Source organism: Felis catus, chromosome B3 (assembly GCF_018350175.1).
Source record: "Felis catus isolate Fca126 chromosome B3, F.catus_Fca126_mat1.0, whole genome shotgun sequence".
In the NCBI taxonomy this organism is placed as follows: Eukaryota; Metazoa; Chordata; class Mammalia; order Carnivora; family Felidae; genus Felis; species Felis catus.
In genome coordinates this window covers 58,880,218-58,901,590 of record NC_058373.1, presented here as the reverse complement: position 1 = coordinate 58,901,590, position 21,373 = coordinate 58,880,218, and the positions used below count along the sequence as shown (strand labels likewise).

At 39.7% G+C, this 21,373-nt stretch overlaps 1 protein-coding gene across 1 annotated transcript; it reads left to right on the top strand.

The window, feature by feature from the left end:
* Window positions 1-514: 514 nt before the first annotated feature.
* EIF3J (eukaryotic translation initiation factor 3 subunit J) lies at window positions 515-21,315 on the top strand. The gene is made up of 8 exons (XM_003987207.6): window positions 515-676; window positions 764-867; window positions 10,001-10,055; window positions 10,558-10,649; window positions 15,757-15,871; window positions 18,225-18,386; window positions 19,845-19,918; window positions 20,232-21,315. Exons 1-8 carry the CDS (start codon window positions 640-642, stop codon window positions 20,361-20,363), a joined length of 771 nt encoding a protein of 256 aa, XP_003987256.1. The 5' UTR covers window positions 515-639; the 3' UTR covers window positions 20,364-21,315.
* The last annotated feature ends 58 nt before the right edge of the window (window positions 21,316-21,373 follow it).

Below are 21,373 nucleotides of genomic sequence, written 5' to 3'. Positions count from 1 at the left end.
CCCGGGCGCCCGGTCCACGCCGGCGTCCAGAGCAATCTCCCCTTGTCCAGCGCGCGACGCCTCCTCCGGGGGTCGGGGCCGCGGGTCCGCCGCCCCCACTGGCGGGCGCGGCTTGGAAAGCTTGGGGGTCTCCTTGGTATCCGCCAACAGCTCCGGGCGGTGGCCACAGTGAAGATAGGGAGGGCGCACCCGGCCGGTCGGGGCGGGGCTGCAGTTGTCAGGGAAAGGGTAGCAACGACAGGCGAGCACCAAGCGCCAAGAAAGGCGCCCTTCTAACTTCCTCGCACGTATGTTTCCTCGCCGGGACCCACGCTGGGGCAGCCGTCTCCTGTGCGCTTCCTCTCTCCCCGCCCCACTACCTCCAGGACCACTACCTCCACGCTGTGGGGTAAGGAACACTCAGTCTCACTCTCCCGCCGACTCCCGCGCTGTCGGCCGCATTCCACGCCCCCTTCTCGCCCGCGCGCGCGTCGCCGCTGCCGCCGCCGCCAGAAGAGGCGGGGCCTGGGCCCCGGCGCAGAGTCAGCCACGGTCCCAGCCTGCCCCGCGCCGGCCAACGAGAGCAAAGTCAGTGACTCACCTCCGCCGCGCTAACTCCTCGCTAGCTCTCCCCTCACACACGCTCACACCCGGTTCGAGATGGCGGCGGCAGCAGCGGGGGACTCTGACTCCTGGGGTGAGGGGAAGTTACGAGGGGCAGGGGCTGGGCCGGCGCTGGCCCCAAGCTGAATCGGGCACTAACGCGGCTCGCTCTCTTCCGTAGACGCTGACACGTTCTCCGTGGAAGACCCGGTGCGGAAGGTGGGGGGCGGCGGCACCGCCGGCGGGGACCGCTGGGAAGGCGAGGACGAGGACGAGGACGTCAAGGTGGGTGCGGGCCGGTACTCCGGGCCGCGCGGGAGCGAACTGGCGCTGTCTCGGGCGGGGATGCCCGCCGAGGGGCGAGCTGGTGGACTCTGGGCCCAGGGGCGCCGCCCGAGCCTGCGGTCTACGGGTCCAGACGCGAGCGTAGGGCCCCCCGGTGCCCTCCTCCCCTACGCTCGCCGGCCATTTGGGCCGGAGTCGAGCAGCGTGGCCTTTTGGATTTCCTTGGCGAGGGCGGTGGCGGCCTCGGCCCCAACCCTTCTTTAAGGGTCTGCGTCCCGGCCCGGATCCCACCCACCAATTGGCGACGGGAGGTGACAGCAGCGGCCGGGCCCGGCCCACGTGCAAACTTCGCGGTCTGGAGCCACTCGCCAGAATGATCTGGGAAGTTGGGCATTGAGCCCAATGGTTTATCCCATATGGAAAGTCTTACAACCACCTGCCTGTTTGAGCTCAGGTATCCCTAGGGGCAGTAACTCATTTTTGTTTCTGAAGGCCCATTTGTAGAGTTTGTTAGACCAGTTTGATGAATGAAATATTGTGCTTTAATTTTAGCCTCCCCCCCCCCCCACAAGACAAGTAGAAACAGTAAAGTTTACAAAATAACTTTAGACTACCCTCTCCCCACCCTGTTGTAAAAATATTAACCGAGTACTGAGATAGCCAGCAGTTAAGTTGTCAGAAACCTAGGTAGTCCTGGGAAAACGGAGAGTTGACGGAGTGAGTTATTTATTCGCATACGAACGACGCCTAAGAAAATATTGGCTAGAATAGAGGAGGGGGCCAGTGTTTTTTTCCTATGCCTTGTTGATCTGAACCAGATTTACCCTTGTCGTTTGTTGTTGAAAACTCCTGGGGACTCATATTGGTCCAGATGACATTATGACTAGTACATTCATTTTTTTTGTTTGTTTTTGGTAGTTAACAAACATCTCAAGCCCAGAATGTTAAGATTCTTTCTAACAGAACTCTCAAAATCTTTTTACATTTGTGCAGAGTTTTGTATGAATTGAGAAGATGGTTTCTCTTGGTTTTGATTCACTTAGTGTTTTACTTTCCTGACTTATACCCTTCAACACATATTGGGAGTCCTGTTAAGTCCTTCTGCTTGAGCTGAAAAAATTTAAGCTAGGTATCACTATGAACTTAATACTACTTATGTTTGGATTTTTTTTTTTTTCTCCTGAGTCTGATGAGGTGGATATCTACTTTATTGAACAGCTTGAGGTCCAGAAATAATGTGAGCTTTGCACACATTGGGGTTAATAAATGAGTAGTGCTATTGTGCATAAACTTAGATGCTTCATTTACTTGTTGTATAGACATGGGAATGGATTGTGTATCATTCTCATTGCAAGATATTAGTTACCTTACTACATTGTAACAGATTTTCTATTTTGAGCATTTAGTTCACATTTGTCCTTTCACTTTTTCTGTGCTTACTGGATGCAGCAGTTAGGACATCTGTTCTGACTATTGGGAATAATTCAGCAAATGAGAAGAGAGAGAAATCAGGAAAGAAGTACCAGAAAATGAAGCTTGAAGGGAGTAGTCGGGACTAATGCCATGAAGTAACCTGCCTGTGATTATTGGATCTAAATGGTGTCATTCCTGATAAATATAATTCTCACCACTTGGAACTAATTTTGGAGATTTACAGGTTGTAAGGGACCATAAAGGTCATCTTGTCCAGTCACTCTTTTAGTGCAGAATTTTTCTTTTATGCAAATATCTTATTTCTTTTACATAAACATTGAAGTTGATCTTGGAGAAAAAAGCTGAACTTGTCCATTTTATTTCTCACTTGAAATGTTGGTTTATTTCTATTGAATTTCTTCAAGATTCCCAAGGTATGTTATTCATGGAGTAATTTGATTCCTCTGCTTTAGAATCAGACAGACCTAGGTGTATATTATTGCCTTGACATTTTCTATATTTGTGGCCATAAACAAGTTTTTTTTTCAACGTTTTTTATTTATTTTTGGGACAGAGAGAGACAGAGCATGAACTGGGGAGGGGCAGAGAGAGAGGGAGACACAGAATCGGAAACAGGCTCCAGGCTCTGAGCCATCAGCCCAGAGCCCGACGCGGGGCTCGAACCCACGGACCGCGAGATCGTGACCTGGCTGAAGTCGGACGCTTAACTGACTGCGCCACCCAGGCGCCCCACAAGTTTTTTTACTCTTTCCTTTTAGTTCCCCAATCTAAATTGTCCTTACAGGAGATAACTTCAGGGGGTTGTTTTGCATTTTAAATGATCTAATATGTCTAGCATTAGGCAGAGTTGCCTAGCACTTGGGAGGCACGCAAACGTTAATACTCTCTTACTTCAGGATGTTGCCTTAATTTTTCTGGCTTGTGGGAAATACCCTGTTTAGATCCAGTATCTGGGTTTATTTTGTGCCACATTTTGTGATTTCCTGAGCTCCAGGGGACCCTCCACGATGGCTCTTTACTGTGAATTTTGTGTTTTGAATGGAATGATTAACAAGCAAGTTTTTGCTTGTTCAGTTTACCAGTCTAGAGTTGAATTTTGTCACTTTGGATGGTAATGAGTAGTACCAAATTTCTGAATTTTGATGTTTTAATACATAATCCTTTTGTAAATATATGAAAACAAAGCTTAGTTTTCACAAGATCAAATAATCATAGCCTTTAAATAGTATAATATATGCATTTTTTTAAGTCTTCAAAAGTAAGATGTAGAAACAGAGTAAGTTCTTAGCTTTGTGTTGTCATCTAGTGTTTAACTTTTAAGAATATAGATTTAGTGTCATTTGTAATATCCTGAGAAATGAAAGGAAAACTGAGGTCTTTGTTGCAGTAATTTGCTTCAGTAGTTTACTGTTCTTCAGTAGACATTATAACATTTTGCTGTCCTTGACTTAGTTGTCTGGCAGTGACAGAAATGGATTTAGGAGAAACTATAGAATTGTTAATCATGAGGAGAGAAGCTGTGCTTCTTCCCAATTAAAAACAAGAGAACTAGGTGTGCCTGCTTGGCTCAGTCAGTAGAGCATGAGCCTCTTGATCTCTGGGTTGTAAATTTGAGTCAACTGTTGGGTATAGAGATTACTTAAAAATAAAATCTTAAAAAAAAAAAAAGAAAACAAAAGATGAGAACTAGGAAAATAGTCTCATGTCACGGGCTGGCTTTATTTTACCTTTCTTGCTATCCTGATGTTATGCAGAGGTAGGGAGGAAGTGTTCACTTGGCATATGTCACTGGGCTCCTTCCCCATTGCTGGAGTGATGTGTAGGTTGTGTTAAGGCAATGAGTGCATATCCCCTGCAAGCAGGGACAGTACAACTTTTACTTTATTTTACTAGCCTCCTAGTATTTCAATAGAATAGATTAAAAACCGGATTTATTCAAGTTGTATAGAATTGTTTTGAGAAAACTGGCTGTGTTCAAGCATCTCTGGCATTTGCACATCAAATGTTATTATACAATTCTTTTTAAAAGATCCGAGAATGAACTTAGTTGAAAACTGCCTGACTCATCCTACCCATTCAACTATCTGTTAGGATCGTATCCTGCTTAATAGCTTAAATCTACCAGAGTAAGGACATTTTTCAAGCATTAGAAATAGCATTTCTGAAGAAGAGGAGATTTTTGGGAAATACTCAGAAGGTGGGCATTTTGCCAGGAAATGGGTATCTTGAAGTGTGTAACTTCTCATGAAAAATTCCAAACATAAACAGAACTAAAGAGAAATTTAAATCCATGAGCAATCTTATTTCTTCTGTATCTCCACTTAACTATTCTCCCCTAACCAGATTATTTTGAGGAAAATCTCAATTATATCATTATTTTGAGGAAATCTCAATTATATCAAACTACCCTGGCAGGTTTTATAAACTAGTAAGTTTTTGGTTAGGAAGTGTTTTGTTTTGTTTTGTTTTGTTTTTAACGTTTATTTTTGAGAGAGAGAGGGAGACAGAGGATCCAAAACAGGCTCTGTGCTGTCAGCACAGAGCCCAGTGCGGGGCTCGAATCCACAAACCATGAGATCATGGCCTGAGCCGAAGTGTAACGCTTAACCGACTGAGTCACCCAGGTGCCTCTGTTAGGAAGCATGTTTGGTGTTGAAAATGTGTTTGTCATGCTGGATGACTGAAAATAAATAAGCCATTTGTTTAGTGTTCATTGTCTTGATATTGCTTTAGCCAGGCATTTGAAGTAGGATTGATTAATAATAGTTCCACATGTGAAACTGGTAGGCATTGAGATGGAATTCAACGGAGTGCTTAGCCATAATACATAGTAGGATGTTAAAAACTTAATGAATTGAATGAAATGAAGTAGACTTTAGAGGCAGGTACCTTAGCTTCCAGAAACCAGCATAGTTTTGAGATGATGGAAGAACATTTAGGCTTCTTTTAAGAACTGAACTTTGCTGGGAAGTCTAGACTTGCCAGAAGCCTATTACACAGTTCTGAAGCCTCTTAGAGCACGTCAGTACAGCTTACAGAACATCAGTAAAAGACTCTTTTTCTGCAAAAGGTTATTTATCTAAACCAAATTACTTAAAGGGAAGTAAAAGAGTATATGTTAATTAATGGACTCTTGCTATGGGGCAGAAGAATTTTACTGCTCCTTTGAAGCTACGTCTGTTTGATGATCTATAAATACATCTTGCTTAAGTTGGAAAGCATTTTCAGCCCTAAATGTGTTCTCTGATTGCATGTGACATTCTGTAGTTGTGCATTGTAAAAATGACAGATCAGGCAACTACTGGCTGTATTATTAGAAATGTTTAAAAAGCAGGGTTTAAAAATTTTGTTTTCAGTTCTCAGTCATGTTCAATTGGGAAGTAGGTTTTAAACTTGAAAAGCAGCCATCTCTTTCAGAGCAAAGTATCAAATGATGTTGGGTGTGTATCTGTAGAAGAGTGTAGATTAGCAAGAGATTTATAAACTGCCTGTGTTCTTTTTTTTCTTTTAATTTTTTTTAATGTTTATTTTTGAGAGAGAGAGAGAGAGAGAGAGAGAGAAAGAGAAAGCACAGGTGGGGGAGGGGCAGAAAGGGAGGGAGACAGATTCCAAAGCAGGCTTCAGGCTCTGAGCTGTCAGCACTGTGCCGGATATGGGGCTCGAATCCACAAACCATGAGATCATGACCTGAGACGAAGTTGGACGCTTAACTGACCAAGCCACCCAGGTGCCCCTAAACTGCCTCTGTTCTAAGGAAGGTAGCTAGCCATTTTAGGAGAGCAGCCTGGGTGGCTCAGCCAGTTGGGTGTCCAACTTCAGCTCGGGTCATGATCTCCTGGCTCGTGAGTTCAAGCCCCATGTCAGGCTCCGTGCTGACAGCTCAGAGCCTGGGGCCTGCTTCGGATTCTGTGTCTCCCTCTTTCTCTGCCCCTCCCCTGCTCACGCTCTGTCTCTGTCTCTCCTTCAAGAATAAATAAACATCAGAAAAAAATTTTTTAATTGAATATTACGGTTGGATGATCTATTAGCTACCAAAAATTGGGTAAGGAATTTACTTGGTTATTGATAAGTATTCTCTGGAACCAAATAACCATTTAGAGCTTACTAAATTACAGACTTACTCTCTGTTTAAACGTGTTAAATTTTAGGTGTTTCTCTAAGAACGTTTTTTAAATTTTATCTGAACTTACTGTCAGCATTTACAAAGTCCTAGTGTTTACAGCAAATTGGGCAGATTTTGACCTTACATTTACTTTTTAGGCGCTGGCAAATTTTATAACTAAGGAAACAAAAACTCTAGTTCTTGGGGAAAACTACCTGGCCTTATGCTGTGGGAATTACGTCTATTTGGAAGTCTCTCTGTTGACTTCACTATGCTCCCTTCTTTAGGGACTTGTCCCCAGTCAGGGCAGCCTTGTTTCAAGCACTTTGGGGTGAGGGTGACAGGCAGAGCTTCCCTTCCATGGTCCTTTTATGAACGCAGGAGCAGGTGCCATAGCTGTTCCCAGGACTTGTTGATAGGAACCACTGCTGTTGCTACTAAAATCCATTCTGTGGTGGAATCTAGGTAGCCTCATTATGTCAGCCCTGATGGGACAGTTTAACTTGAGTGTCTGGAATAAGATTTATACTTTGATTTAGGGAAACCAGGAACTGGGATAGGGGTGGTACATAGAGTTGGTATAAATGAGATATTGAGGGCACAGGGATATGGATGGGGGTGGGGTGATGTTTTTACTGGGAAAGGGAACTGAGAAATGCTCCTGATGTATCTGTTTCTCCATGTTGGAGGTATTGGGATGAAGCTGCTCATTTTTAGCTATACCTCTCCCCTCTTGGCCTCCTGGTACCAGAGGCTGCTAGACTTGTTTCTTAAAATTAATAGAAAACCATCACAGGCAATTTGAGGTAGGTAACTGGTATAGTTGTAGCTGGACACATCACTCTGTGCCATACCCTTCCTTTGATGAGCTTTCCTGCAATTCCAGGGGAGCTCATTCCAGAACTGATTGATGGAATGAATTTTAGTGGGGAGGGACCTAGTTCTCAGATAGTTATGGTATACTCCAGGACTCCAGTAAGAAGTTGTTTACTATGACACTTTAAACCTGGTTCCTTCATTGTTTTGTTTTGTTTTGTTTTGTTTTGTTTTTGTTGGTTGGTTTGGTTCATTCATTACTTTTCACTGAGATTTTAGGATAGCTATCTGAGGGCCTAATGTTCTTACCTATAAAATGGAGAAACCACCATCTTACTTACAGGACTTCGTGAGGGTTAACTTCGTGAGGGTTACTACATGTAAGGCCCTTTGCACAGTGTTTGGTGCAAAGTAAACACTTAGTAAATGCTTTATTATCATCATCATCATCATCATCATCACTATTATTAATAGAGAGTGGTGAATATGTACCCCTTTGAAGTAAGCAAATGGTCTTCCTGTCTGGAGCACCACCTAAGCAGGATATCACTCACAGACCCAGCTTTCTATATTATGTGAAGATTAAAACAATAACAAAAAACTCCTAGTAGTTAATTTTTATTTTCAACTCTAGGGTTCCTTTTGTACTGTGGTGTATTGATAACAAGCACTTAAGCAAACCAGTCAGATTATACAAACATTTGCTTTTTAATTTCTAACTCTTGTATCTTAGATGTCCAAATAATGACTAGCAGGTTTGTTTTCAGTCTGTTAACCTTGACCTGTGAGTTAAATTGCCAAGGTGAGGTGATTATAAAAATGTTTTACTTTTATCCAAATTTCTTTCTACTCTGCTTGCAGAGCCTATGATAGCCTTAATCAGGATTTTTTAGTTCTCTGGTGGACTTAGAGAATTTTATTAAAATCGAGGCTTGGTTAGTTTAAATACCTAGACTGATTCATTATGAGCTGTCTTGTTATAAAACAGAAGCTTGGTGTCATAGTTATGGCACATTAGTCAGCCTCTACATCTTCCAGCAGCAGCAGAGCCTCTTGCAATCCTGTGGTTCAGCTTCAAATGGCTGTCCCTATTAAACTTAAACATTCTAAAGTCTCTGGAACCTTTAGAAAATTGTCTGATAATCAGTTTATATTTAGTTCAGTGACTGTGTTAGGTGTAGAAAAGACAAGAGTATAGATGAACCTTAAAGTGCCCTACCCAAGTTAGGGAGTGGGTTCAATAAGCTATTGATCAGCTCTTGACTGCTCTTAAATACTGGGCTTAAATATTATATAGATTTAATTCATTAATCAGGGTTGTGTTGTATACCAATAATTGTGTTGTATAGGTTGTGTTGTATATCAATAATTGAGCCATTGGCTAGAATGTTGGATGCTTTCACATTTGGGAAAGTAAGAAATATAAGGTCCTTTTAATTTTTTATTTAAAACAACTGCAAATTACTTTAAGAGAAGTAGTTTTGGCTTGGTTGTCTTGTGTTAACAGACAAGTTGATATAAAATTTCATACGGAAAAACAAACATGCAAGAATGGCCAGGAGAACACTAAAAAGCCTGAAAACCTATAAGAGAGGGAACCAGCCTTGACCTACATAAAAACATACTATAATTAATTAAAGTAATGAAAGCAGTGTGGTATTGGTGCATGAAGAGACAGTAGACCTGTGGGAAAGCAGAAGTAGACCAAGTACCTGTGAAAATTTAGTATGTGGCAAATCACAGGGCTCAGGTATAGTTTTTAATAACTGATGCTATGACAATTAGGTAACCATTTAGAAAAAGAGTTAGATCCATACTTCATACCACACAAAAGAAAAAACTCCATATGGACTAGAGATCTAAATAAAAAACAATGAAAGCATACATGTTTTAGAAGAAACTGACTTGATGAAATTCACAGGCAATAAAAAGAAAAGACTGATAAATTTTACTGCATAAATGTGGTGGGGTGCATATGCTTCGTAGGGAAACACTAGAAATATTTCCATTAAGAACAACAAGGCAGGGGTGCCTGAGTGGCTCAGTTGGTTAAGCTTCTGACTCTTGGTTTTGGTTCAGGTCATGATCTCAAGTTTTGTGAGTTCAAGCCCTGCATTAGGCTCTGTGCTGACATCCCTGGAGCCTGCTTGGGATTCTGTCTCCCTCTCTCTCTCTGCCCCTCCCCCACTTGCTCTCTATCTCTCAAAAAACAAAAAACAAAATAATGATGCCCATTATCTCTGCCATTATTCACAGTGTACTAGAGGTTTAGCCAGTGCAGTTAGATAAATCAGTTGTGGAAGCATAAGAATTGGTAAAGAAGTAAAGCCATTTTCATTTACAGATGATGTTATAGTACACCTGGAAAACCCTAGAGAATCAATGAAAATGACAAATTAATTAACATGTAAAAACCAATTGTATACACAAATAATAACCAGTTAGAGGACATAACAGGGAAGGAAAAAAAAACCCTCCAATTTACAATGGGAACACATAAGAGAAATACTTAGGAACAAACTTGAAGAGAAATTCACAAAATCTCCAAGAGGGAAACTTTAAAACATTCCTTGAAAGATACAGAAATAGACTTGAACAAATGGAAAAACAGCCCTTTTCCTTGGCTAGGGTGGCTCAACATTATGAAGATGTGCATTTTCCTAACATTAATTTACAGTTTTAATGCAGTACAAAAAAAAATACTTTTTTCTGTGGAGTTAGATAAGTTGCACATGGAAAAGTAAACAGGCAAGAATTATTAATAGAAGTCCTTTTCTTTAGGATAACTGGGATGATGATGATGATGAAAAAAAAGAGGAAGCAGAAGTAAAACCAGGTGAGCCACTGGGGTTCCTTCATTTTTGGTTTTATATCTTGTGAGCATGTAATACTTCTGTTAAGACAAATGACAAAATGCTTGCAAAATTGAAAATTTTTGTGTTGAGAAACCAAACACCCTTCCATTCTCACTTTATTCTCTTCTCCTCCCATCTCTTCTCTCCCCTCAAAACATAATCAGATTGGATACTGCCTGCCACTTTCTGTTTGAGTGCTGCTGTTAGGAGACAGTAGAGGAGGGTGTGATCTCATATTTTAATAATCTAAATCCTGCTGAAAGCACTGGGGAAATATGAAGGGAGATGTTTGGGTCCTAGGGGTCAGATCAGAGAAGAGAAAGGAAGAGTCCCAGAACTTTCCCATTGTTATTCACGAGTAAATCACCATATGAAATTGGAGCTAGGAGAAGTTTGGTCTTTTGAAGTATATTATTGTTATGTCTGTCTCATCCACAAACTGGAAAATATTCAAGGTAACTGTGATTAAAACATTTCTTTCAGAAGTAAAAATTTCAGAAAAGAAAAAAATAGCAGAGAAAATAAAAGAGAAAGAACGGCAGCAGAAAAAAAGGCAAGAAGAAATTAAAAAGAGGGTAAGTAATACTCATTTCCTGAAATACAGAATTCTCACATCAGTAATGCTACATTGTCTTAATAGACAGCAAGTATTACCTAGCAGTCTGACGGGCTTTGTAAAGACTATAAATGGACACTATTAGAGAAGTAAATCCCCAAACTGAATTCTGTGTCTCCCTCTCTCTTTGCCCCTCTGCCTCTTGCGCGTGCTCTCTCTTTCAAAAATAAATATTTAAAAAAGCCCCTCAAAATAAAAGATAAATTATCATAATAATCATGTATGTCACCTAAATTTAACAGTTGCTAATATTTTGCCATATTTGCTTCATCTTTTTTTGTTAAAATCAAGTAAATAAAATGTGCATTTTATCTTTACTTCAGTATGCATCTTTGAAAAATCAAAGCTGTTTCTCACATGATTACGTATCTAATAGAATGAACAGTAATTTTTTAATGTCATTTAATATTCAGTTTATATGGGTTGGTTTTTTTGTTTGTTGTTTTGTTTTATTTTGTTTTTTGAGAGAGAGAGAGTGCACAGACAGGGAAGGGGCAGAGGAAGACAGAATCTCAAGCAGGCTCCACGCTCAGTGTGGAGTCTAATGTTGGGCTTGATCTCATGACCGTGAGTTCGTGACCTGAGCTGAGATTAAGAGTCGTACCCTTAACGAACTGAGCCACCCAGGTACCCCTGTATGTGCCCAATTTCTAATTGTCCCAAGATATCTTTTACATATGGTTTGTTTAAACAAGGACCTTAGATTCATTGCATTAGGTTGTTAACATATCCTAAGTCTCCTAGAGTATCTTTCTCTCTGTCTTAAAATGATAGTAAGGGCACCTGGGTGGCTCAGTTGGTTAAGCATCCAAGTCTTGATCTTGGCTCAGGTCATGATCTCAGGGTTCATGAGTTCAAGGCCTGCATCAGGCTCTGGGCTGATAGCTCAGAACCTGCCTGGAGTTCTGTTTCTTCTTCTGTCTGCCCCTCCCTTGCTTATGCACATGCATGTGCTCTCTCTCTCAAATAAACTTGAAAAAAAAAAGTAAAATGACATTCACTTATTGAACAGAGGAGCCCATTTGTCGTGTAGAATATCCCACCTTTTTGATTTGTCTGATTACTTACAGTTGCAATTTCCTGTAACTTGGCCGGTAAGTCTAAAAGTTTGATTGGATTCAGATTAAACCTTTTTAATTGGAATACTTTAGAGGTCATGCTATGTGCTTCATATTGCATCATATCACATCAAGAGTCACGTAATATCTGTCCTATTATTAGTGATGCTAAAATTGATGACTGGGTTAAGGTGGTAACAGTCTGATCCTTCTATTATAAAATTACATATTCTTGTAAGTAATCCAATTTCACGTCAAGCTCCCACCCATTAGTTTAGTGTTAGTAATGATTGTTGCCTAATTATTTTATTAGGGATTGCAGAATGGTGATTTTTCTCATCCAGTGACTTCTCTTCCATTTGTTACTGGCTGGCTTTTCTTCCTCCTCTTCTACTTGCTTTGCTGTTTGATTACTTTGATATGGTTTGTGCTAGAAAAGCAGAGTAAAAGCTTAGTTGTTTTCTTGTAATCACTAATTTCCAGAGTAAGGAGGGAGTGTAATAGTAACTTCAAAGGGTTGAAAAATGAGGGGGTTGTGGGTTTTTTTCTTTTGAGTAAATTTGTACATGTACAGGTTTTTATAAATTTTACTCAGATACAGTAATTATTCTTTTGACGCTCAAATTTTCCCAACTTTGGCCAGTAGGAAACCCTTTCAGTTGTTCTAATGTTCATCCTTTTGACAGAACCCTATTAGTCTTTGAAAACTTCTGCTTTCTGGCACAATAAGTGCCGGGCTCACCTGGTAAACTCTCTTCTTTAAGCCTGGAATGTGCTACTTCCCTGAGGTTTTTAGTGGAAATGATGTTTAGAAGCCAAATCTAGTTGCTAGTAGTACTCAGCATTATTGAGGTGGCCTTGCCTTCTAGACCCATTTTTATAGGTGAAGCTAGGAAAGAAATAAATGCATGAGTATATGTGTTGTGTATGTCAGCGTTAGTTCATGGATTCTAATAACGTTAACATAATTGTTTATTTGCTTTTCTACAATACCAGTAATACTAACAATGTTTGTAGGATTTCTTTGCAATTCTTTTTGCATTGAGAATATATCCTCTAAGGATGTATAATTATGTTCTGGGTTCTAAAGTCATTTGTATTATTTTGTGTCAGTATGTCTTTTGATACACATTTTAGAGTCATTTGTTACCGTTTCCATTTTTAAAGTTTTATTTTTTATGTAACTTTATTTTTTAAACATGAAATAATGTTCAGAAGGCAAAACCATACAAAAATGGTACACTCAGAAAAGTCTCAAACATCCATTCCTGTCCTGTCCTCTCCGTCCTGTTCCCTGTCACCCCCTATAAGAAAGCATTTTCACTAGTTTTTGGTTTATTCTTTTTTATTTTTTGTTTTTTGTAGCTGTATGGTATTCTGTTGCTACAAATATGTACCATATTTTATTTTACCAGTCTTCTAGTCATGGGCAGCTGGATCTTTTTTCCCCATTCCTGTACTTGAACTAACAGTGCTTCCATGAATAGCCGTATCTGTGTGTCATTTTTAATGGGTATAGTCATATTTGTAGGATAGATTGTCAAATGAGAGATTGATGGGTCAGAGGGCAAATTACATTTGTAGTCTTGCCAAGGGTTCTCAAATTGCCCTCTGTATGGGGTTGTACCAGTTTGCATTTGCCAACAATGTATCAGAGTGTGTTTCCCCAGTCAGGGACATTTTAGATACTTTTAAAATAATTTATACTTGCATATCAAAAATATTTACATGTGTGTTTCTATGATCAGAACAAGCAATAGAAACTTAGACCTCAGTCTAAGAAGCCATCTTGGTTAGATCTTTCTTGGTCATTGAAGTTAGAATTTGTACTTCCTTTGTTGTGTCTTGGTATTTATATCCAACATAAAGAAACCTTATTAGAGTGTGCTCAGTTTGTCTTAAGTAAAATATTGAGTTAAGATGAGTTCAGTTTTGATGCAGGAAATAATAATGTCCAGGTCTACAAAGACAGTTAAGTCAAGATATTTCCTTTTTTCTTTCTAGAAAGTGTTCTGAGATTTCCTAACTTGGCATAATGACATTTCTCATTTTATCCTCTCCATGAGAAACAAAATATGATGTATTTCAGAAGTGGACTTGTGAGTCAGAATCTGCAAGCTGCATAGACATAGTTAACTATGAATAGCACAAGTTCCCTTTACTTTTTTCCCACTTTAATGAATACTGTCATAGATTCTCCTTCATAGTAAAAGTGATACATTTGTTGTAGGAAGTATCACAGTATAAAGAAATGATATTCACTAAACTGTTGACTGTCAGAGAAGTAGAACTGGAAAATAACTGACAACTTCTGTTGTGTGCCTTTAAAATTTGTTAACAATGATAATGTGTTACTTTTATAATAATAATATAAAAATGTAAATAAGAGGAAAACTTTTTTTAAAATTTTTTTATTGTTTATTTACTTTTGAAAGACAGAAATGGAGCATGAGTAGGGGAGGGGCAGAGAGAGAGAGAGACACAGAATCTGAAGCGGGTTCCAGGCTCTGAGCTGTCAGCATAGAGCCCGACATGGGGCTTGACCTCATGAACTGTGAAATCATGACCTGAGCTGGAGTGGGGTGCTTAACCTACTGAGCCACGCAGGTGCCCCAAGAGGAAAACGTTTTTTGGTGGTTTGTTTTGTTTTGTTTTGTTTTACATTTTTATTTATTTTTGAGAGACAGAGACAGAGCACACCTGGGGGACGGGCAGAGAGAATGAGACACAGAATCCGAAGCAGGCTCCAGGCTCCAAGCTGTCAGCACAGAGCCCGATGCAGGGCTCGAACTCACAAACTGTGAGATCATGACCTGAGCCAAAGTCGGACTGAGCCACCCAGGCGCCCCCAATTTTTTTTTTTTTTTTTAATTAGAACGTGTGTGTGCACAAGTGAGGGATGGACAGAGGAAGAGAGAGAGAATATTAAGCAGGCTCCTCACTCAGCATGTAGCCTGATGTGGGGCCCCATCCCATGACCCTGGGGGATCATGACCTGGATGGAAATCAACAAGAGTTGGATGCTCAACTGACTGAGCCACCTGTGTGCCCCCAAAACATTTTTTTTATGTTTGCATAGTACAGTTGGCCTTTGAACAATGTGAGGGCTAGGGGTGCTGACCCCTGCACAGTCAAAAAGCTACATACAACTTTTGACTTCCCCCAAACTTAACTATTAATAGCCTACTATTGACTGGAAACCTTACTGCTAACACAGTCAACACATAATTTTGTAGTTGTGTGTATTATATATCATATTCTTCCAGTAAAGTAAACTAGAGAAAAGAAAATCATGAAGAGAAAAATGCATTTGCTGTACTGTAAATACCAGAAAAAGTCTGAATAAGCGGACCCATGCTTTTCAGACCTGTTTTATTCAAGGGCCATCTGTATTGTCATATGGCTGTGCCATGTTTTATTTATTCTTTTGTTGAACATTTGGGTTATCTCTAAATTTATTGGAAATTATAAGTAATACTCCAATGGACATCCTTGTGGCTAAATGTTAGTGTGCATCTTTGGTTTCTTAAGATAAATACCTCGAAGTGGAATTGAGTCCACATAAAGCATATAAAAGTTATTTTAAGACTTGATGCACATTACCAAGTTGCCCTAGAAAGGTTGTTTCAATCAATATACAGTCTTTAGCAGCAGAATGTGAGTGTGATTTTTCCCTTGTCTACAATCTCAATTCCATATTTTTTAAAAAGGCTGTGGAAATAAACTCAGTCTTCTTGGGTTCTTAACTCAGCTCTCTCACATTAGCAGCTGTGTTAACCTTCTGTTACCATGGACAGGTTGCTTAACCTCTCTGTGCCTCAAATTTTTTTGTGTAAAATCAGGATAAGAACATCTGAGGTGTTTAGAAGGATGCCTGAAATAAAACACTTTATAAGTATTTGCTATTATTTATAATTTTGTGTTTATTAAAAAAAGTTCACAATTCAAAAATGTACTGGTCATTCATAATCCCAGCCGTTTTAAAATTTTCTTTCTGTCTCATTTTAGTTAGAAGAACCTGAAGAACCTAAAGTGCTAACACCAGAAGAACAATTAGCAGATAAACTGCGGCTAAAGAAATTACAGGAAGAGTCAGACCTTGAATTAGCAAAAGAAACTTTTGGTAAGGTGCAGGGAGGGGGTGATTGCATTGAAGTATTGAAGTTCCAAGTGCATGCGGTGGAAGTCTTACTAGTTATGAAAGTTTAGAAAACATCTCCATTTTTGGCATAACAATACTGGCTAACTTAGATATTAGAAAGTAGTTTTTACTTTATATTTGAGGTTTCATTGCTTAAGGCAGAGTGAAATACATTTTCAGATTTTTTAATGATTATGTTCCGAGTATCACATAAAAGGTTATTAAGATAAATCTTTGGACCTTTTCAAATAAAGTTTCCTGCTCCTTTAAATATATCAGCTGGATGAAATTTGGATGAAATGTGAGGTCTGTAGCTTTGAGGTTTAAATATTGAACTGACTATAGGGCTGTCCTATTGTCTTAAATCTGGATAAGAATGTTCCTGTGGGGCATTCACCTTCAGCTGTGCCTCTGCTCAGGATCATTCCTTTCTGTGACCCTTCTTGGCCCTCGCCATACCCAGTCTTTAGAGGGCTTCCATTTCTGTGTGCCATGCTACAGTTGTGAGTGGTACATGAGATAAAAAACATATTCAGGATCCTGTATGTATGGAAGTTCAGAGTGTTCTAGGGGGAGAGTAACATGACATGAAGGGGAAAGTAAGAAACATGGCCAAAGAAATAGTTAAAAGTTCTCCCTTTGTTTAATTAAGCTCATTGTTGTCATTACCTATTGTGTACTTTTCAGAGTAGAAGATTATGTTGAAAGAGTTAAAGAGCTTTGAAACCCATAGCTAATTGTATCCCCATCCTTCCTGTTCTTTAAGGAAGGCTGACAAGTGATCATTGTCCTTTCTGTGGGAGATGTGATTTTCTCACTCCAGGAGTTGCTGGCAACCTGAGGAGTTACTTTGGGTGCTCCTGTGCACTGGCGTGTGCTTGGCAGATCTTAACCTGCAGAGGGCACGCAGCCATTATCCAGTGTCTTCATAGCATGGTAACAGCCAGCCAAGTGTTTATTAAAGAAAAGAGTTTACATGCTACTTAAAAATTCTAAAATGGGACAATTGTGGATTGCAAGGCAAAAACATGGATTCATACAGCCATCATTTAGTTAATAGGGTTTTAATGTTGTATTTCTCATACTAAAATACTAAATCAGTGATACTGTTAACTCAGTTTGCTATTGAGGAAGATACAAAGTGTACTGTCTCTTAGCCTAGAATCCTTTTAGGCCAGATTCTTTCTGTTGGGATTTTTTTTTAATTTTTTTAAATGTTTATTTACTTTTGAGAGCGAGACAGAGCATGAATGGGGGAAGGGCAGAGAAGGAGGGAGACACAGGATCGGAAGCTGGCTTCAGGCTCTGAGCCGTCAGCACAGAGCCTAGCCTGATGGCGGGGCTTGTACCCACAAACTGTGAGACCATGACCTGAGTCGAAGTCAGATGCTTAACCAACTGAGCCACCCAGGTGCCCCTCTGTTGGGATTTTAATACATGGCTTACCCCTCTTAGCTTCTGGAGTCAGCTGCATACTTTGACAGGAGCCATCTGGGTTTTTGTTTTGTTTGCTTTTTCCTTCTCTCCCCATTTTACTGTGGCCTATTTTTTTTTTTTTAAGTTTATTTATTTTGAGAAAGGAACAGGGGAAGAGGGGCAGAGAGAGAGAATCCCAAGCAGGTTCCATGCTCAGCATGGAGCCCGACGTAGGGCTTGATCCCATGACAGTGGGATCATGACCTGATCCAAAAGCAAGAGTCAGCCGCTTAGCTGATCCACCCAGGCCCAGGCTATTCTTAGACATAAACTTTAAAAACATCCTTTTTGTGCCAGGGACGCTTTTGGTGCTGTGGTGAAAACTACAGGTTTCCTCTTAATATGATTTTTTAAATGCAGAAAATAAAATTCATAGAATTTTACTTACTAAGTAAGTCTGTTATATTGAAATAGGTATAATGTTAAAAAGACGAGATACAGTAATAATGTGTTTCATTATTAATGCAGTAAATAAGATCTAGTGGCAGGTCTATCTAATAAGTAATGTAATTTGAAAGTAATGATGACCGAAACAATATTTTAAGAGAACTACAACTGTAATGTGATATGAAAATATCTGATCTTTACTAGTAACAGGTTTTTGCTAGTTATAACCACTGTGATTTATTGCCTATAATCAAAATGGAAGGAAATGCTAAATTAGAGGTTAATGAAAATAAAGTTGTAATCTTTGATCCAAATTTGCAGACCTGCTGAATTCTGTCCAAGAACTCCAGTGGACCCAGGTTAAGAAACTCTGCTTTAGCATGAAATAACAGCGTTGTTCAGATACCGAATTGGTTTATAAACCTAAAAAAAAATCTTTCTGATATTTTTAGTGCTCCCTCTTCTCCTGCAGGTGTTAATAATACAGTTTATGGAATAGATGCTATGAACCCATCTTCAAGAGATGACTTCACAGAGTTTGGAAAGTTACTAAAAGATAAAATTACACAATATGAAAAGTCACTATATTATGCCAGTTTTTTGGAAGCCTTAGTTCGAGATGTGTGTATTTCATGTAAGTAATTCTAATCTCTACTTCTGTAGGTGGATTTTAGTAACAGCCCATCATAGGAGGATGGAGGTTGACTTTTTTTGGGATGCTATAACAGACTTAGGATTTCCTTTTCAGAAGTTACCTTGGGAATGTTCTGCAAATACCCAGTGAGTTTGAGTGGTTTTGTTTTTTGAGGCTTTCTTCTTAATGTTTTTAAAATGGCTTCCCAAAGGGACATCTGGACTTTGCTGATACAAAGCTGATAAAACACTAGCTTATTCTTTTATCTAATTATATCTTAAAAAAAATTTTTTTTTAACGTTTCTTTTGAGACAGAGAGTGCAAGCAGGGTTGGGGCAGAGAGAGAGGGAGACACAGAATCCGATGCAGGCTCTGAGCTGTTGGCTCCCCTTATCTAATTATATCTTAAATGGACGAGGAAGTATCTTTTGGGGAAAACTGTCTCTCACCATACGGAATTTTAGAGCTGAGTGCAACCATAGTAAGTGTTCATTTTACAAACAAAGAAGCCTGTGACTATAGGTTTAAGTTGCTCAACGGAACAGGTACCTATATTCTGGGTCTGTGGGTGTGGTGCCATGCCCTGAAAGGAGTCATACATTTCAGAGACAGGGTGTGTGGGAGTAAAAACCAGGGGTGGTGTGGCACTAATGTGGAAGGGACTGTTTTTGCTAGCACTGCTGTTTTTAAGATCGAGAAAAAGGAATCCTACACGATGAACTTTCAATTGGGATTTCCTTGAGAAATCATTACTAATTTGGGTGTTCTGAATTTGATTAGTGATATACCCATAGTTGGTATTTTATTTACATATACTTTTTTTCTTCTTTTTGAAGGTGCTCTCTAACCAAAACTGAAACTCTTTTTTGGTAGCTAAAAACTGCTGTGTTTCAGCTTGGTATTTTTATAAGGACCAAAGGATGTGTTGTCCACTAATCAGACTTGTCTCCTAGTAGGATACTGAGATTTCTGAGATAACCTGTTTTCATTCTGGTTCCCGTGGTAGAAGTGGTAGGAAATAGAGACCCTAAAGGGTGGGGAGTTGTAATTTGTAGTTTTAAGAATGGTTGTCTCGTGTTCATTCAGCCACTCCTCAGTGTGCATCGAGGATGTGTTGTGGAAAGGCATGGTGATCCTCCATGTGTTTATTTTTTTTTGCCCCCTCACATGTTTAGATTGAGTTAAGGAGGTATGGTAGGGGACAGTATGAGCTCTAAAGACACTTCGGGCTTCTTTTTGAACAATGGTGTCTTGGTTATTTCAGGTCATTATAAAATTTTTGTTGCTGAGTTTTCTATTTTACGTTAAATAGTTCTGATTTGTGAGCCTAGCCATAGACTGAATCGTGATTCTTTACCATCTTATGTTTAACAGGACAAATTCATAGCCTTTTTAAAGTTACTGAAGCTAATGATGGACAAAGTAGAGGTGGTAATTCCTTTTTCTTTTTTTTTTTAGTGGAAATTGATGACTTGAAAAAGATTACCAATTCATTGACTGTGCTTTGCAGTGAAAAACAAAAGCAAGAAAAGGTAAGGGCAAACATGCAAGGGAGATGCCTATCACATTAGGATGGGGGTGTAGGCATAATATTCTCAGTGTACTGGGAGCCTGAACTAAAATTTAAATTGGAAGAGAGCTGGAGCCTGAGTGCCATTACTGTCCTTTTGTTCACAGACATGGTCAGAGTTTTCTTTTGGAACAGAAATTGCTTTGGGTTAGGTCTGAGATCTCCCCTAAAGTTTTTTTGTTGCCAGAGGCTTTAGTGTCTCTGTGAGGGTTTCTGTACCAGAAAAAGGTGCCCACAGTGGACAGTCTCATGAATTAACTCTCTTTTGTCTTTAGCAAAGCAAAGCCAAAAAGAAGAAGAAAGGCGTGGTTCCTGGAGGGGGATTAAAGGCCACCATGAAAGACGATCTGGCAGATTATGGTGGTTATGATGGAGGATATGTACAAGACTATGAAGACTTCATGTGACATTTTATCTTCTCCTGGTGTCTTCTTTCTGTTGCCCACAATCCCTTCAACATGTAGCACAACTTCCTTTCCTTTCAGTTCTGCCAAATGCTACAATCAGAAGTGCAGTATCTTTTGTGCTGGTTATTTAACCCCTTGACACTTAGGTGCTAATGTGCGAATGAGGGAACTTGGATCTTGCTGCCAAGGGGTTAAAATTGGGAACCTCAGTTGCTACTAAATCATAGTTTAAAAAAAACAAGCGTAATAATGTTGTCATTGTTGCTCTCTGATTCCATAGCAGCAGTCACTGAATTGGAAACAAAGGTTGCAACATGACAAAAATTGTGTAGTATTTACCAGCACCATTCAGTAATACAGCCTTAACCATACCTCCTTGAACTACTTCATAACTTGTCAAGAAAAGCAGTTTGCAGCAAGGGCATGCCGTGTGCACCTAGTATTAAAATTGCTTTGTCTTAAAATTGAGCGTGAGGATATTAAAAATATATTGTGAAGAAGACTGCTTATCTCAGAGTGAAGATACAACGGCTGAAAAGCACTAGCTTGATACTTAAAAATCAAATGACCAAAACCCTCCAACTTTGAAGCTGAAGAAGGTAGACCTCCATTATTGTGTTGCATTACAAGTTGTGGAATCTCTTGAATGCATAGACTGTCTAGTTTCTATTTATCAGACTGTTCTGCTGACGGAGTGCTTCAGACGGGGGAGGGAAGCTCTTTACCTGTTTCATTTCCCTGATTTAAGTGTCTGAACAATCCTCCTTTGTTCTCCTGGGCTGCAATGGAACAACTTTAACAGGGTTTTGGCATTTCCTTTCCTTTATAAAACATGCTCAGCAAACTGCACCAGTTGACTACAGTTTGGTAAATTGTTATGTTAACAATTATGACATCTGCAATGTTTTATAAAGCAACTAATTTAATAAAATCACTATTGTGAGGACTTAAATTTTGTGTTAACTCCCAAGAGATATTTTTGGAGAGTATAGAACAACAGCTCTTGGGAC

Bases quoted from the DNA above. Each gene is read 5' to 3' on its own strand.
- EIF3J (XM_003987207.6), top strand. From the start codon at position 640: ATGGCGGCGGCAGCAGCGGGGGACTCTGACTCCTGGG. The intron at 10,650-15,756 runs GTAAGTAATACT...GTCTCATTTTAG, and splicing joins AAGAAGAAATTAAAAAGAGG to TTAGAAGAACCTGAAGAACC. The intron at 18,387-19,844 runs GTAAGTAATTCT...TTTTTTTTTTAG, and splicing joins TCGAGATGTGTGTATTTCAT to TGGAAATTGATGACTTGAAA.